Source organism: Microcaecilia unicolor, chromosome 7, assembly GCF_901765095.1.
Source record: "Microcaecilia unicolor chromosome 7, aMicUni1.1, whole genome shotgun sequence".
In the NCBI taxonomy this organism is placed as follows: domain Eukaryota; kingdom Metazoa; phylum Chordata; class Amphibia; order Gymnophiona; family Siphonopidae; genus Microcaecilia; species Microcaecilia unicolor.
In genome coordinates, this window is record NC_044037.1 from 239,098,768 (window position 1) to 239,116,137 (window position 17,370).

Sequence of the window (17,370 nt, forward strand, 5' to 3'; positions counted from 1 at the left end):
GGGAGCATCAGGTTACTGGCACATGCTAGGAATCACCCAGAAATCAGAACCCACATTCAGTAGACAGAGAACCTGATCTGTAACTTCAGGTACTAGAGCTGGAGAGGAACAGATGTCAGAGCTTGCACTTGAGTAGACATAGGTACAGACCTGAAAAATGTAGATATTCAGATCTGGATTGAAACTGGAATCAGAGCAGGGCTATAGATCTTGAACTGGAGTCAGCAAGAAAGTCACAAGGCTGGAGCAAGAGCTAGTAGTGAACAAGAACAGAAGGCCTGAAGGAGAGGATTCTGCGTGGAAGAAGCATGATAGTAGATGAGCACCAGTCATTCCCTGATACTTAGGGGTGTGGCCTTGAGGGATTTCTGGTGGGGGGTTTTTTGTTTTTTTTTTAATCTATGGCCTTCAATTATTTCAGGTTACTAACTGGTTTATGGTTAGCAGGCCTGGGGGATAGGGCAGGTCTTTCCCTGGCAGCAATGGGTTTTTATCTTCCCCACTGGCTTTGTACCATTAGCACTTTTTTTTTGTTTGTTTGTTGTATTGAAAGTTTCTTGAATGAGAACACCATATAAAAACTGGAAGAAAATTAAATAACTAAAAACATTTTTGCTAGAACCCCTTCCTCTGTGTGTATACGTAATAAACCCCCTAGTGGCGGCGTGCGGAATTACACTTTTAAATAATTCAGCAGAAAGGAACATTCCACACACAAGGGGGATTTGACAAGAAAAATGAGTAAATATTTTATTAATAATAATAATACCAAAAAAATGACAGCATTCAAGTAAGTTTCAGTAATGGGGTACCATTAGTCGAGGTAGAACACAATTGGAGCAGAATAGTACCAGGTGTTAAATACTTTATAATAAATTAAAACAGCAATAAAAAAAAGTCCAACTTAGCAGCAATAAACACTTTAAACTTAGCTACTCTACTTGTGCAAAATACCACACACACACTTTCCTGGACTGAGTTGTTGCTCAGCTCCCCTCGGTACCTCCACAACCAGGCCTGGGAGCTCAACAACAAACTGATCCTAACCAAATACACCTGCAGACAGTATATCAGAAAGAAACCCTTGCCTCTTAACATGATTTAACTTTGGTCAAGTCAGTGTCCTAAGGTGGGCATATATACAGTGTACTCAGGCCTGAGATTTCTTTTATTAGGGTGAATTGTTGTACACACAGTGATGCTACTGGTATATCAGATCTTCGCTAGCATCGCAGCTGTCTTGCATTGGGTACCTTGGTCATCTTCGCATCTGTTTCTCCTCAAGCGATGTGTCAGCTGCTCTGATCAGGAACTCCAGAACACCTATTATCCTGACTCAAAGAACTCAAAAAAGGAAAACCCTGACTCCTTATCTTCAGTGTATGCACTCTAACCTCAGTCAGTACATTCCTTGGCAAAGAGCCTTGTAAACTAGCTAACTTTAACTAAAAAGATAAGCGAGAAGAGTTCCTATCTAGCCCGCCCAACACAAATCCCTTTTTCTTTTATTGTTTCCCCTTTCACCCACTCTATGCCCCTATTTAGACTGACTGACCACTAAACTAAATTCCCTAGAGGCAAGTCCCCTAGCTGGAGGCACTCACAGGCTTTGCATCCCAGGTTGGACAGACACACAACCCCCCCCCCCCCCCCCCCCCCCACCACACACACACACTCCCACGAGCTCAGAGCATTTGGAATGACAGGCACTCACGCTGGCGGCCACTCTAGCACCCTCTTCCTTTAGGTCTGGCCACTTGAATCGGAGGGTTCTCTATCTCTATCTCGCTCTCTCTCTCTCTCTCTTCTTGAGGTGCTTCTTCCTCTCTCTTCCTCTTCAGGGCAAGCGTCCTTTCCACAGGGCTGGAGCTGGCACAGTGGGCCCCTTGGTCCCCGGACAGGTGCTCACACACTGACAGACACTCAGGCCAGACTTCAGGGATTTGGAGCTCCATTCACGCGGTTCCCTCGCAGCTTCTTGCTCAGGCCGGGCTTTCCACAGCTCTGCAACGCCGGACCTCTCAGCATGGACTCACTCTTCTCCTCCAATTTGCTCTCTCCATCTGGGATGACCTCTGCTGCTACAGCTCCTGCTCTCCTTCCCAGGTCCCATTTGCCTGGTCCTCCGCAGTCCCACTTTTCTTCGCCCCCCTCCCCCCGGCTCGTTGTGGACCCCAATTTCTGCCTCTTCTAACCTGCTCTAATACCCAGCCCTTCCCAGCTCTCATCTTCTGCCTGCAGCTGTTCCTTCCTGCATGAGCTTAATCTGATCTCTTTCTTTTCTTTGCAGCACGTTCCTCGCTGGTCTGGGCTTGCCCATCTCTCCAGCTGCCTGCTGCCTCCTCTCCTGCACGAGCTGATCTGCGTTCTCTCCTTGCTTCTGAGCTCCTCCTCCTCCCTAGGCTGCTCCACCTCCTGCCTCTCAATTGGTCTGATTTCGCACCATTTCTTGGCTCTGGCCCATTGATTGGCTGCCTCAGCTGCCCCTCAGCCTTGCCTCCCAAGTTCCCAGCAGCTCCTGGGGCAATTTAAACAAAAAAAATGGTCATGCTGATCCCCTTCATAAGGGTTCTCCCTGGGCCCGCAGGCTATTTTATTTAATTTACCTTGGCTTTGGAGCCTCCCTAACAGTTTATTATTTTTAAAAAATATTCTTGGGCTGGCGCCAATTTGGGCCTTTGCGCACGTGGCCCTTTATGTCACCGCTTCACATAAGCGGTGACTTTGCATGCAAGCTCCCCACTACGACCCCAGCCTTTCCTGCAGCTACTCCCTCTCCAAAACAAGCCTTCTGGGGCTTGCCATTGGGCCCTGCAGCCCCAGACCACTCGTGCCCACGGTGGGGCAACTGAAGATGTGGACCCCACCCGTGGACACCATCGGATGCCCCATCACTGCCTGCCACACCCAGGGTTAAGTATCAAAAAAAAAAGTTTAACCCCAGGGTTACATTTTCTCCTGCTGAACAAAACTTTTTGTTGTAAGACAAAAAATTTTCACAATTCAAACAGTAAACACACATAGAATTGCACACTGGTCCCCAATTAAAACTGAATTTCACACTCCTTTTAACATTTTAGTACAGGACATAGTTATCAGCCACGTAAGCTGGCCTTTTTCCCTTGGTCTCACACTTGGAAACTCTCCTTTCACTGTCACCCCCTGCATCCTGAACTGCAGTAGCACCCTGTGCCATGGACCCAAGAATCCATGTCTCCGTGGGGGCTTGGATTGCAGTTGCAGTCAGTCCTGTGGGACCAGGAATTTCTGTTCTTGTCCGGCAAATCTCATGGCTAATAACATACCACACCTTGTTGGACTTTTCATCATCAGACATCAGTTTCATAATACAATACCTGGGTCCTATCCTTTTTTCCCTGTTTAGGAACCTCCAGGACCTCTGACTCTAAGTCTTCTACCAGGTCAGAGGACACTAGTTTTAACTGGTTCCTGTGTAGAATCTTCACCAGGCCGGCATTGTTTTGGATTTCATACATATTTGGTTCCTGTCCAAGAACTGCTATGACCTGGTAGAAGATATGTTCCCAAATCAGAAGCGAAGCCAGGTTGACGGCGCAGGGGAAGCGAGAGCGGACTTCTGCCGGTGCCAGAGCACATTTTCAATGCAACACATTGAAAAAAAATAGGCGCCAGCAGAATTCTGTTTGGGGGAGCGGCTGCTCCCCTGGCACCCCCCTGGCTACGCCACTGTCCCAAATATCCTGTATTTTGTGCCAGCCCCTAATCCCCTACTTGCGGACAAGCACCCAGTCTCCCATTTCCAGGACCGCGCCAGTTGCGCATCAATCAACATACTTCTTCATCCTTAGGCCCACTTGTTCTGCAGCCTCATTAGCCATCTCTCGGGCAGCTTGTAGCCTCTTTTGATGGGATGCGACCCACTCCTCCATTGGCTAATTCTCTCCTCCTGTGTCTTCTTTCAGATATAGTTGCTGGTAGGGGAGCAAAGTATCTTGCCCTAATAGGAGGTAGGCTGGGGAATACCCCGTGGTCCCATGTATTGTAGTGTTATACACCTGATTCACCTCCACCAGGTACTCAGACCAGCTGCATTTTCACTTTTCAGGGAGGATTCTTAGTAGTTGATGCATGGTGCGGTTAAACCTGTCGCACCTGCCGTTCCCCTGGGGGTGGTAAGGGGTGGTTTGTCTCTTCTCAGTGCCATACCATCTGCAGAGTTCTTTGATTACCAATGCCTCAAAGGATTTCCCTTGGTCTGAATGGAGTCTCTGAGGACACCCTTATACACTGATCCACCGGTTGACCAACACCCTGGCAGTTGTTTGGGTGGTCTGGTTTTGTTTGGGACAGCGACGGTGAACATGTCAGTAAGCACCAGCACATTTTCATAACCCTTGCTGTCTCTTTCTAACAGGGTGTAATCCATGGCCACCACCTCTAAGGGTTTGGACATCCTGAAGCATTGCATAGGAGCTCTCTCTTTTGGAAACTGCTCTTTGGAACAAAGACATCGCTTGTATTTTGCAAACCACGCTTTAACTGTTTTCGGCATGCTCAGCCAATAACATTTTCTTCTTAAATTTTTAAGGGTGGTTTCTACACCAAAGTGTCCTCCTCGATCGTGATGGAGTTGCATTAATTCTGCCTGGCACATCCCAGGCACCATTAGTTGGAGGACCTCCACTCCATCCCGTGGATCCTCAGTCCTATGATTCAGGATGGTCTGTTTTAGCAACAGCTGATCCCTGTTTTTCAGTACTTTTTTGCCCTCTGAAGATAATGATGAACACCTGGCTGGTGTTTGTCCTATTAGGACATTGATCACCTCTCTTAGAACCAGGTTGTTTCTTTGTTTTTGGAGGAGATCAAACCAGGATGGACTATTATTCTCTGCTCCATCAACCTAGGCTACTTGGGCCTTTGGGGTCTTGACTCTCATTTTACGCTGGCCTGTTATGGTCCTTACTACTGATTGAACCATAGTACTGGGAAAGGTCAAAAAGTCTTTCTCACTGTCCTCCTCCTCCTCTGCCTCCTCTGTGTTATCCTCTGGCAGCCGGGACAGTGCATCGTCATTTCAATTCATTCTGCTTGGTTTGTATATAACGTCTAAATCTAGCTCTGCCAACTGTGCCAGCCACTCCTGTTCTACTGCTTGGACCTTGGTATTTTCTAGGTACTTGAGTGGGTTATGGTCTATACATACCAGAAATTTCTTGTACAGTAGATACTCTTGGAACTCCTCTGTAGCCACCTATCTCAACGCCAGAAGTTCTACTTTAAATGCACTGTAGTCATTCCTTTCTGCTTTCCAGAGGCCCCAGCTGGCATAAGCAACTATCCTTTCTTCTCCATCTTGTATCTGGCTCAACACCGTCCCAGCCCTTTAAAGCTGGCATCAGTCATCAGGATGAAGGGTAGCTTGAATACAGGAAATGAGAGCACTGGAGCCTCCATTAGGATTTTCTTCAAGGCCATGAAAGACCTCTGGAAGTTGTCCATTGGAAGGGCTTTTCCTGGTATGCTTCTTAGCTTTTCCCATCAGTTCATGTAGAGGCTTTGCTAGTTGAGTAAAATATGGGATGAAACGTCAATAGAAGCTGGCAAATCCCAGAAAACGTCTAGCCTCTGTTCTGTTGCTGAGGGTCTTCCAATCATGCAATTTATTTTTATTTATTTATTTTATTTATTTATTTTTGTACCCCGCGCTTTCCCACTCATGGCAGGCTCAATGCGGCGGGCAATGGAGGGTTAAGTGACTTGCCCAGAGTCACAAGGAGCTGCCTGTGCCGTACTTTCTCAGGGTCAGTTGCCACTCCCCGCTCATAAATCACATACCCCAAGAACTTCATTTCTCTGGAACACAGCTTGCATTTGGAGGGCTTCAGTTTCAGGCCTCACTCTGTTAGCTTCCTAAAGATGATCGTCAACCTTTCAAATTAACACGCATAGATCAGGATGTCATCTAGATATAGCAGTAGTATTTCAAACACATATTTGCCAAAGATGGACTCCATTAATTGTTGAAAACTTGTGGGGGCATTACATAAGCCAATTGGCAGGCAGATCCATTCAAATAGGCTGAAAAGTGTGGTCACAGCAGTCTTTGGGATGTCTTGGGGGTCCATACCCATCTAAAGTACCCCAAGGTCAGGTTGAGTGAGGAAAACCAGGATGCCCTCCCCAAGGCATCTAGAGACTCGTCAATTCTGGGCAGTGGGTAGGCATCCTTGATGGTAACACTGTTCAACTTCTGGAAGTCACAACAAAACTGAAATAACCCATCCTTTTTCTTGACTACCATGACCGGCAACACCCAAGGGTTGTGGCTCTTTCTTTAACACACCTTGATTCACCAGCTCATACACATGTTGTTTAAATTCCTCAAAGATGTGAGATGACACCCTTCTATAAGGTTGTTTGATAGGAGCCACCCCTCCAGTATTAATCCTATGGGTGAGAAGGTCTCTATACCCAATATTGTCGCTGGACTGGGAAAACACCTCCTTATACCAATATAGCAGCCTCTTTAACTGTAACCCCTGTTCAGGGCTCAATGTTTCCCAGTTGACTTTAATGGGTGGGACAGCACCTTGCCACTGTTCCTTATCCTCCCAGTCAGCTGCCATGATGGTTCAAATCAAACCGTTCTGCTGTCTGGTGCCTTCCACTCCAACCTCAGTTCTCAGGATAGTCTCGATTTAAACATTTTAGGCACCTTCATTCTAGGGGGTAAGACAACCTCTTGGTCACTGACATTCATCATTCAAATTGAACATTCCCTTTCTGAGTTCACGCTGTGGCATTGGCTACTAGCAACGTCTCAGGTAGCATTATCCCTGGGTCACCATTATCATCATTGAATATGCTTTGAATCTTCAAACATTATGGCATTTGCCCTCCACAATTCTCTCCAACAAGGGCAGTATCACCTGGGTGGAGCTGTCTAGGATTCGCACAACCGCCAGCCCCTTGGACAAATCATGGTTGTCAAAGCTGTTTTTCAGCCAGATTTCAGACAAAATTTGGTTCAAGCTGAACTTGCTGGAATCTGCTGTCAGTCTAGACAGATCCATAAAAAGGCCCTCCCAGATGCTGCAAGACATTCATTCTCACAATGCCAGGGATTTTCTCATCTCGGCTACTTTGACACTTCAGGTTGTCTTTAATAATAAAGATGCAATGGGCTCGAATAACTTGTCCAGACACTGGACATCTACCTCGATGCACCCAAGTGCAGGCAACTCGGTGCAGTTCGCAGTGGTCAGCTTCATCCAGCTGCATCTTTTATTTGCTCTGTGTCTCCAAAATATTTGAAGAAGTAGCTGTCTACAATAGTAGACATGTCCAAGCCTACAATACACTTGGTCTTGATCCAATTGATAAGGGGATAGAACCGGACTACTTCCAATTACCTTCCCACTCGGAGAGTTCCACTCCTCTTCTGACCGATCTTGCTCACTGCTCAGGACCCTCACTTGAGACCTAACAATTCCAGCATCCTTCGTAGTGTGGAACCTCTTCTTCCCCAGGTGGCGGCACTTATGCAGGACTGTTCTCCTCTGTCAGCCAGGTCATCTCTGGAACCTATAGACTCATAGAGTTCTGCGGATATGGCCTCGCTTTGGCAGAATCCCCCAATGTGGTCTGGTTCTTGGCATCGATAACATACCAGGTCACCTCCCCCGGACCTACTGGGCCTCCTCCTTCCCCTGGAGTTCAAGAAACTTTGATTTGGTTTCCCACTTGGGTCTCTCCTAAGATAATAGGCCTCCCTGGAATCTTCCTGTTCCTGCTGTTCCAAACAAGCATCCTGTTTCCTGTCCATTATCCCTAGGCATTGGGTCATCTCTTTTACAGTTGATACCAGGGTTGTGTGTGGATCTTCAGCTACTGGTGGGGCAAGATCTCTCCACTCCCATTGCACCACTCTCACCCGTGCCCTTTCCGTTTGGTACCACCGGATAGATGCATGCATAAGGTTCTGGAATGTCATGTTCAGATGGCCATCAAACCTGCTATTCATCTCTTTATGCACAGTATCATCCCTTAATCCCAACAGGAACTGTTCCTTCAAGATTCCCTCGGGTTCACTTATTCTTCAGGCATCCTGGTTCCTTACCAGAGCTAACTTCTCTTGTAATGGGTAAGGAAACTCTCTTATCATCTCTTGTTCCCTCTGTCTGCAATCATAGAAGTCTTTCACCCTCAGCCCCAGAGGGACTTTGTCCCCATAGACTTGTTGGAGTAACTTGAAGAGTTCTTCTACCGGACCGCCTCTTTTCACTTGGGAATATTTCACAGTTTCCCATGCTTGCCCCTTTAGGTGCTCTTCCACCACCTTGGCTTGATCCTCTTGGGGGACGTTTAGTATTCTCTGGGTTGTGGTGACCCATTCAATCCACTCCTTCACAAATAAATCATCCAATTTGATGGAAACCCATAAAAGTCTGGGATCTTCCTCTCTCTTTGGACTACCACCTGAACTGGAGTGGTGTTTAGGTTGTCCACCTTCCTTTGCAGTTTTTTCTATAGCTCCTCCTTCTTGCTTCCTTAACATTCATGTGTCCACTTTTGATAACAAATGGTTCTTGGAGTAACACTTTGTATTTGCCACTGAACTTATACCTTTGCCACTTGTTTTTCTCCATTTACTGATCTACTGTAAATCTTTGAAGTTTTTTTTCTCTTCTTTTGCAAATTCTGATGCTTCCTTCCCTATGTATACCAGTGGATTCTCACTCATTCCTTCTACTCATTGGAACGCTTTTGCAGGTTTAATGATGAAGATGAATTCTGGAGATTTACTTTTATATTTCCACACCTTTTGCTTATTTAGACCTGATGATGATGATAAGTAAGTCTGGAGGTCCCTGATAGTAGCTCTATAGGTATTATCTATTTCTATGAGTCCCGTTATCTATTTCTATGAGTCCTTCTTTGTCTTGGGGAATGTATTATCTTGGCATACACTTATTTTTATAAATGATCTCATGAGCATGGAGATGTTTTTTTGTTCAGAGATCCAGTTTTGCAAGATCTTATTAGGTGATGTTAATGTACTCTTCAATATCAATTTTAGTCTCCTATAGTATTCTTTACTGATCTTTTCTCTCAGTAATTTATACTTGATTGTTGTGCCTTCTCCACTCCTAGATATTTGTATACACCTTTCTATTCAAGTTCCTTTATCTTGCAGTCATCAATCAGAGGGATATTTTTAGTTTTGCTCACTTTCCCTCTAAGGAAGGTTGCCTTAGCATATTTGCCCAGACCAAAACCCATCTTGTTGTCATTTGAGAAGCTTTTCACTACACCGTTATTTTGCCAAATGATGATCCCTGGAACTATAGAGCTTCAGATCTCCTAGAAACAATAAGTGTGATGTAACCTCTGGACATTTAGTTAATAAAGTGGATTAAGTGCCATACAAAACAAGCAAACAAACGGGGCAACAGGGAGTCTCCCTGAAATAAGCATTGCTGGATCTTGATGTTAGGAATGACAGCCTACATGCCAGACCTGATAGACTTACCACCCAGGAATGCTAAAAAATCATCCCGCACATTCCTTAACCTGCACTTCCCCAACTGCAAAGGTCTAAAATACAAACAAATGCATGCAACAAACTTTGTCTACTTGAACACACAGTTATGGAACACGTTGCCGCGCAACCTAAAACGATATACGAACTAATGAACTTCCGCAAACTACTGAAGACCCATCTCTTTAATAAGGCATACCACAAAGATTAACAAATAAGAACATACACAACTCCTCCACATATATTCAGAACTGTCTTACAATATCTGCGTGTTATATTACTATCATGTTTATTCACTATCATGAAACCTAAGATCCTTCTGTAACACTAAATGTATATTTTCTAATTAAATTTCCACCATTCATGATGTATTGTAAGCCACATTGAGCCTGCAAAGAGGTGGGAAAATGTGAGATACAAATGCAATAAATAAATAAACTGTCCATCTACACACTTAAGATGAAGTGTGATTTGCCACATTTTCAAGGTGAACTTGATGTATTTCATCATTCCAGGGTTTAGTTTCAAGGCAATTTATTATCTAGGTACATGTGATACTATCAAAGGCTTTCTTATAGTCAATCCATGCTATACTGAGATTTCTACTTTTCCTACCACTGGCCATGGTGACTTTATTCAGCATTAATTGGGCCTTGGTTTGATATGCTCTTCTACTCTATTGTTGTGATGTTACTAGAGCCAATATGATTGTATATTCTATCTGCATATATTGAAGTGAAAAGCTTAAGTAGACAAGTTATAGCTTTAAAATTTTTGGGAATGTTACTTGGATCTTCCTTTGGAAGAAGGGTCTTTCTGTTATTAGCCATCGTGATGTTGTGTGGCTGCCTGACCAATTGATTTTTGCAATCTTTCAGGTCATGGTGGAATGATGTTAGCTCTTTGATCCAAAATTAATCACTCCAGCTAATTGCTAAACGGAAAATTATTGTCAGTTAATCATCTGTAGTCCCTGACTGATGGTAGCAGCCTGCTGCCATTTGATAGAAAACTTTATTAAAAGAATTATATATTTTAAATTTTTACTTCCTTTTTTTTTGGCAACAGAACATTATTGCTAAACCAATTGGGGTTTTTTGCCTCATTTCTACTCTGCTTTGATTCACAAATTTTTTCACAGTATTTATTACCATTACTTGCTTATATGAAGTGCTGCATAAAAAAAAAAACAGTATGTAAGAGATAGTCCTTACTCCACAGAGTTTACAATCTATTCAAGACAGTCAAAAAGGACAAATAAAAGGTTAGGGAGTTTCATTTATTGTGGGGACTAAAAACAACATGGGTATGAAGTAGAGAATTAGGGGTTAAAATTTGGAAGCAGCCTCAAAAAGGTGGGCTTTTAGGAGGGATTTGAATAGGGTGAGAAAGGGATCATGATGCACTGACTCGAAGCTTATTTCAGGCATTTGCCCCCAGATTCTAAAAGGCATGACTGAAGTTGCGTGTGCAAATCAATACGCATAGCTGTTTTGTGCATACAGCTAAATTGCTTAACAAGCTAATCAAAGCAATAATTGGCTGCTAACAACCAATTATTGGCATTAATTGACCTTAATTAGGATTTACGCAGAGATTGTATTCTATAACAATCTGTGCGTAAATCCTAATGCACGTAAAGTTTGGGGGGTGCATGGTGTTTTATTGTCCCTCTCTAGACCCCCGTGGGATCTTTCCACACGGAGGTGTACAGAGGGTTTGTTCTTCTAAGATCTTTTTAACCGCCTCCATGAATTCCAAAGATACCCCTTCCCAGGGGTATCTTTGTTGCGGAGGCATCAGAAGGCGGAGTTCAAAACTAATTCCCATGACCACAGCTTTCTGTCTATCTGGATTTAAATGAATCTTTGGCCATTTATGTTCCCACATGTATTCTATTGAAAACCAACCCAAATTAATTCAGGGAGTGAGTGTCACTTCTGTGTGTGTGTGAATTACTTTGTAGAACAATTGACAGGTAAAGAATAAATAGAATAAACAGAATTAAAGACAAAGACAGTTTCCAGAAATAAGGATTTGTTTATTCTTACCAAGTCTAACTTTAATCTGATACATTCAGGTTCTGGATACAACCGGCAAGAGCTTCGCCTTCAAGAATGTTGGGGAAAAGTGTTCCAACGAAGGCTTGCATGCACCCTGCTTTTATACCATTTTGTTGCCATACAAGTCTATGGCAAGACCCCTTTTTTTCTTAATATTGCACAACCTCTGAATCATACTTTCCTTTCCGGCAGGTGCCCATTTGTACCCTCCTCTTCTTTCCGTTTTAGCTATTGCAAGAGTTTGTGCAATTTCCGTTTTTGTCAACAACTTGTTTTTCTTGTTACCAAAATATCACATATCAGTTTCACATCATCTTTTATATCATCTTATGATCTGTGTGCCATCTTATAGAAAAACAAACTCCATTTTAGACCCAACTTTTATCCATTTTTGTCCATTAGTTCTACATCTTAGGTGCTATGTTCAATTTGACAGTTGTACCAGATTTTGTTAAGACTCATCATGCAGGCCTGCTTTTGCAGGTTCTCATCTATAAGGCCATTTGTGGGCTTTTAGGCCTAGTCAGGGCTTCTCAGCTGGTTAAAGCCATGTAACTTGGCCCATCACCATTCCAGTGGATAGGCCTCAAGCTAGAACACATATTAACATTCCCCTCTTCACCCTATCCCATAGGGTGACACCAGGGTTAATGTACCATGGTACCATCCATTCCAGAAGGTATTCTATAAAGCTTTCGATTTTTGAGAGTCTAAATGTAAACCGGTACAGTCAGATTTGTTTGGTTTGAGATTACTATGTTGGCACCACTTCAATTATTTCAATCCTTCTTATCCATTTTTGCAGTTAGACAACATACTATAATTATAAAATATTTTTCTTTACCCATTAATATGCGGGTTCAATCTTACTCTTACCTATATGTGTATATATTGTATATATTGTTCACAATCATAAATTCTTTGGTTATATACTGATTATATCTTGAGTATACATTCGCATAGATTACATAGAGCTGATTATTGATTACATCATTTCATCAGGCTTAACACTATTATATTGCATCCCTGTGTGCTATTACATGATTATACGGTTGCAGACATTTCTATATTGTCTCTAGGATTTGCGTAGCGATTGGTCCATCTCATAGGGAGATAGTCCAACGTGTTATCCCCTGTGGTGTTGGGAAGGAGATTTTCGTACAGGGCATATTGTCCTGCTGTTGTCTTCTTTGTTATTGCAGTTTCAATTAAGCGTTCTACTAAGCCTCTAGCACAAGGGATTATGCAACATCCTACTAATACATAGATTGCTACCACGATGATTATGGTGGTGGCCGCTGAAATGATAAATGTCTTCCATTTACCAAATGCTTTATCCATCCAACCAGTCCAAGATGTGTCAACACCAGAGTTCTCTGCCAATTCCTGTGACAATGAGGTTAAGCCTTTCAAAGCTCTGGTGATCGATCCATCTGGAGCAGTATTGTTGGGGATAAAGGTGCAACACTGTGTACCTATCTTACGGCACACCCCGCCGTCTGCTGCCAGAATCTGGTCAAGCACTAATCTATTTTCTAACGTCATTCTGCTGGTGGCATCTAATTGTGTTGCAATTCCTTGAACCGCGTCTCTAGTGTAATTCACAAATCTCTGCTGGTTGTAATATATATAGTTGATCCAGTCTAGATTCTTGTTTATCGTAGCCCACCAAAAGAAAGCTGATTCAAACCCTGCAGCTATCTGGTTTCTGGCTTTGAACTCATCAGGAACCCCTCTTGGAACTCCAATTGCATCTATATAGACTCGATCATCAAAGGATCCAGGCATTGCATGTCTCTTCACTCGTGAGGAAGAGCTGCTATGAGGAGGGAGCAAGGATGCTATTATAATTGGAATTACCAATTTGACTAAGGCACATCTGCCTGTCCAACTTCTATGAAGTGTATGGTGGATAGTATGGGTTCCACAATACCACCATACATCTGCTCTAGCCTGTGAAAAATCTGTGAGGTTTAGACCCCTCAGAGCTCCCTTTGCTAGGGAACTATTGCAACTGGTCAAGTTTCCCAAAAACCGTGAATTTTTCACTCCATATCGTTCCAGACATGTATGATATCTGGTAGCAGGATCTGGAATCCTGAATGCAGGTGGAACCCTCATCCGAGGGGGTAAGTAGGGGTGGTGTTCGTCAAGATGTTGACAAGACTGATTCACTTCAGTTGTTACCTGAAGTAACTCTAGCATACACCAAAACCCATCTGGATCATTGTAGAGATCTAAAGGAAAGGGGACTACTGTTGGTTCTGCTCTTGCGTGAGAACAAAAATAACAATTAGAGACATTCAAACTCTTTGTAGTATAATGCGCCCATTCGAGCCACAAGTTTGTCTCTCCAAATCCTGTTTCTAGTGCCATTAAATCTTTGGAGTTATTTATTGACACGATCTGGTAAGGAATCTTTACTTCTGGGATCTTTGTTGGCATCAAAGGATTCTTTTCTGGTTGGGCTGGGGGTGGAACAATCTTAAATTTTCCAATGGGGTCTCTGCCTGTGGCATCAATTCCTAAGGAATAAGTTCTGTATGTAACAGCCGTTACTCCTCTGAAAGTGATAGCCACTTGATTACATTTGGTCATTGAACAAAGGCCAGTCACTCGCAATTTCATAATGGAAATGCTCTTTTTGAGATCTGGAATTTCGCTACCTGAGTAGGGAACCCATGAACCTGTGTACCACCATACTTGCGCCCAACTTCCGCAATTGGAGAAGGGACACAAGTATATTTCAAAAGCTGACAAATATTGCTGCACAGGATGTTCCCCGCACATTGTGTAAGCACACACATCAAGGGTTATTGTGGTCGTGTCCTTAGTAGTGGGTAATGTTATTTCGTAAGTGGTTATGAATCGTTGCAGAAAACTTTCTAGATGCTGTGCTCCTTGTACCATGGGCATGGTGAGCACACACAACAGGAGGGCTAGGCACTTCATGTTGGTAGTTTTCATGATTATGTGTTGGACCCAGACTGTACAAAAGGCAATTGGCGGTTAATGAAAATGAGTAACAAAATTATCCCTAAGGTCTTAGCAAGTACTGCAAGCACTATGATTAGTATTCCAAAGTATACCAATGCTTGATATATCATTAGGGGTAACTTGGGTATGGGGGGGTAAATTCTAGTAGCTCCTTGTTCGGTGGGATTGGGGACTTCGAAAAGACTGTATACTTCCAAAGGTCCCAATCCAACCTCTCTAATGAATAGGAAAGGTATCCAGTCTGTGCCAAGAACGGCGTATGTGATTAACCAAAAATCCACTACATCACCAGTTTCTGGTCTTATTAGGAGCTCTTCAGTCTGTTCAACTTGTAAACCCAAGCTTCCTCCAAACAATGCTAGGGTATGAGTAACTACTCGACTGGGACCGAGTGTCCAACTCTCAAGTAAGGGTTCACACAGTATCTGATATCGTGTAAGGGGATCCCAAATGGGATTGTCATATTAACAATGGTTTGGAACATTCCTGGGGCATTCCAAAATTTTACATGCATCCATACAGAATTCTCCTGAACTGCGCTTAATTTAGGCACCAACATTTACACCAGCTTTTATTAGGTGTAATTGCAGATGCTTAAAGTTAGGTGTGGTTTATGCCCTAAGGGCTACTCTATAAAGGATGTGTACTCTTTATAGAATAGCACTCACTGCATAGCAGGTTCAGTGCCAATTTTTAGACGCCACTTATAGAATCTACCCTATGGTGTAACAAAACTTAAAAAAAAAAAAAACCATTCTGAAGTTGACAGTAGAGGAGAAAGGCTCAGAAAAGAGAGACTTCCTCAATGAATAGAGTTCCTGAGGAGAAGTATAGGGAAATATAAAAGAGAAGAGTTAATGAGGAGCTGCAGAATGAATGCTCCTGTAGGTCACTAAAAGAAGTTTGAGCTGTATGAGGAAACAAATAGAGAGCCAATAAAGTGACATAAGAAGTGACATAAGAAGAAGGACACTGACAGAAGATAAGCCATGCAGCAACATTTTGAAGGGTAGAGAGCTGGATTGGTGGGAGACATGTCTAAGCACGAGAGGATAAGAATGTGGATGATAGTTTTGGTAACAGTCTTAGAAAGGATGGGGCAGATTGTGGTGATGGGATGACAGACCTTAGCAATCTGTTGGAAATGTGTAGAGAAAGAGAAGACTCAAAGATGACTATAAGGTTACTGTCTGAGGAGACCAGAAGGATGACTGTATTATGCACAGTATTAGGGAAAGGGAGAAATAGGGGAAAAGAGAAGTAGAAGTCTCTACTGTATGCACCATTGATTTTATATGCCTAGCAGTAAAGCAAATGACCAGGCAAAATTATTTACAACTTTCCTTTGCTTCTTTTCTTCCCCTCAGAATCCTGAATTCCCAGACCTTGAAAAATCAAAACTGAAGTCCAAAGAATCTCTCTCAAGTGGTGTGCACCTTAACACCACATCCGAGGACAACTTAACTTCTTTTTTAGAGCAAGAACATGCGGCTGCTTCGGAGTTTCAGCCACAGCATTGTAAAACATACCATCATCCAAGTAGACACCCTTCCCTGCCAGATTCTTCCATACGTGCTATAGGAATCTTGAGTCTTCACAGGCATGTTTCTGATCCTGGTCTTCCTGGGAAATAATCTTTTTTTTTAACAATATAACTTCAAATAAAATATAAGTGCTTTTAATGGCTGTTTTCCACTCTGCATTTATATCCTCTATACTTGACTCAGGGGCTACAAGGATAGCATTATATGCAAAACTACTGTATATTTTCTTAAATCTGAGGCTTCTAAGGTAAGGCTGCACAGTAGACTGTAAATATATTTAAGAAGCATGGGACTGATTTATAAAGGGCTTGTTTTCCTTTTCACTGTCATGGAATGGGAGAATACCCTTTACCAGTCAAACCCACTATGTTTAAACTATAAAACTGCCAGTATCACAAGGCACCTTATATTTTATTCATTTATTTATTTATTCAATTTAACATGTACATGTTATGAAATCATTGTTCATATTGCATGAGGATTCTTGGGAACATGCTTTCAATGAGATTGTATTTTACCATATGTATACTGTCAGGGCCAGGAAGAGTGTGGATGATAACAGCCCCTGGGTATGTCACACTCTGTCAACCTGTTGTCTAAACCATTCCGTTTCCACTACCAGTTTTACAAGTTATTCCCCTCCACTGATCTGTTTAAACCCATTTAAAATAAATAAGTCATCACTGAGTGGCTCAGGAATAGAGTTGGTTAGATAATCCTGTTCAGAAGGAACGGATCCTCAGGAGCTTAACCGAGATTGGATAGCAGAGCCGGTAGTGGGAGGCGGGGATAGTGCTGGGCAGACTTATACAGTCTGTGCCAGAGCCGGTGGTGGGAGGCGGGACTGGAGGTTGGGAGGCAGGGATAGTGCTGGGCAGACTTATATGGTCTGTGCCAGAGCCGGTGGTTGGGAGGCGGGGCTGGTGGTTGGGAGGCGGGGATAGTGCTGGGCAGACTTATACGGACTGTGCCAGAGCCGGTGGTGGGAGGCAGGGATAGTGCTGGGCAGACTTATACGGTCTGTGCCCTGAAGAGCACAAGTACAAATCAAAGTAGGGTATACACAAAAAGTAGCACACATGAGTTGTCTTGTTGGGCAGACTGGATGGACCGTGCAGGTTTTTTTTTCTGCCGTCATCTACTATGTTACTATGTATATGTCTGTATATTGAAATTTAAATACTGGGAAAATAATCTCTTGAAGGTAAAGCAATGTATGTCAGCATCCCACTACTTTACA

At 43.2% G+C, this 17,370-nt stretch overlaps 1 protein-coding gene across 1 annotated transcript in view; it reads left to right on the forward strand.

The window, feature by feature from the left end:
* The window catches only part of KCNH7 (potassium voltage-gated channel subfamily H member 7), a 490,323-nt gene extending 473,478 nt beyond the window's left edge, over positions 1-16,845 (forward strand). Inside the window, 1 exon segment of the mRNA XM_030210041.1 lies at positions 15,943-16,845. Coding sequence (XP_030065901.1) covers positions 15,943-16,220 — 278 coding nt within the window. The 3' untranslated portion in view covers positions 16,221-16,845.
* The last annotated feature ends 525 nt before the right edge of the window (positions 16,846-17,370 follow it).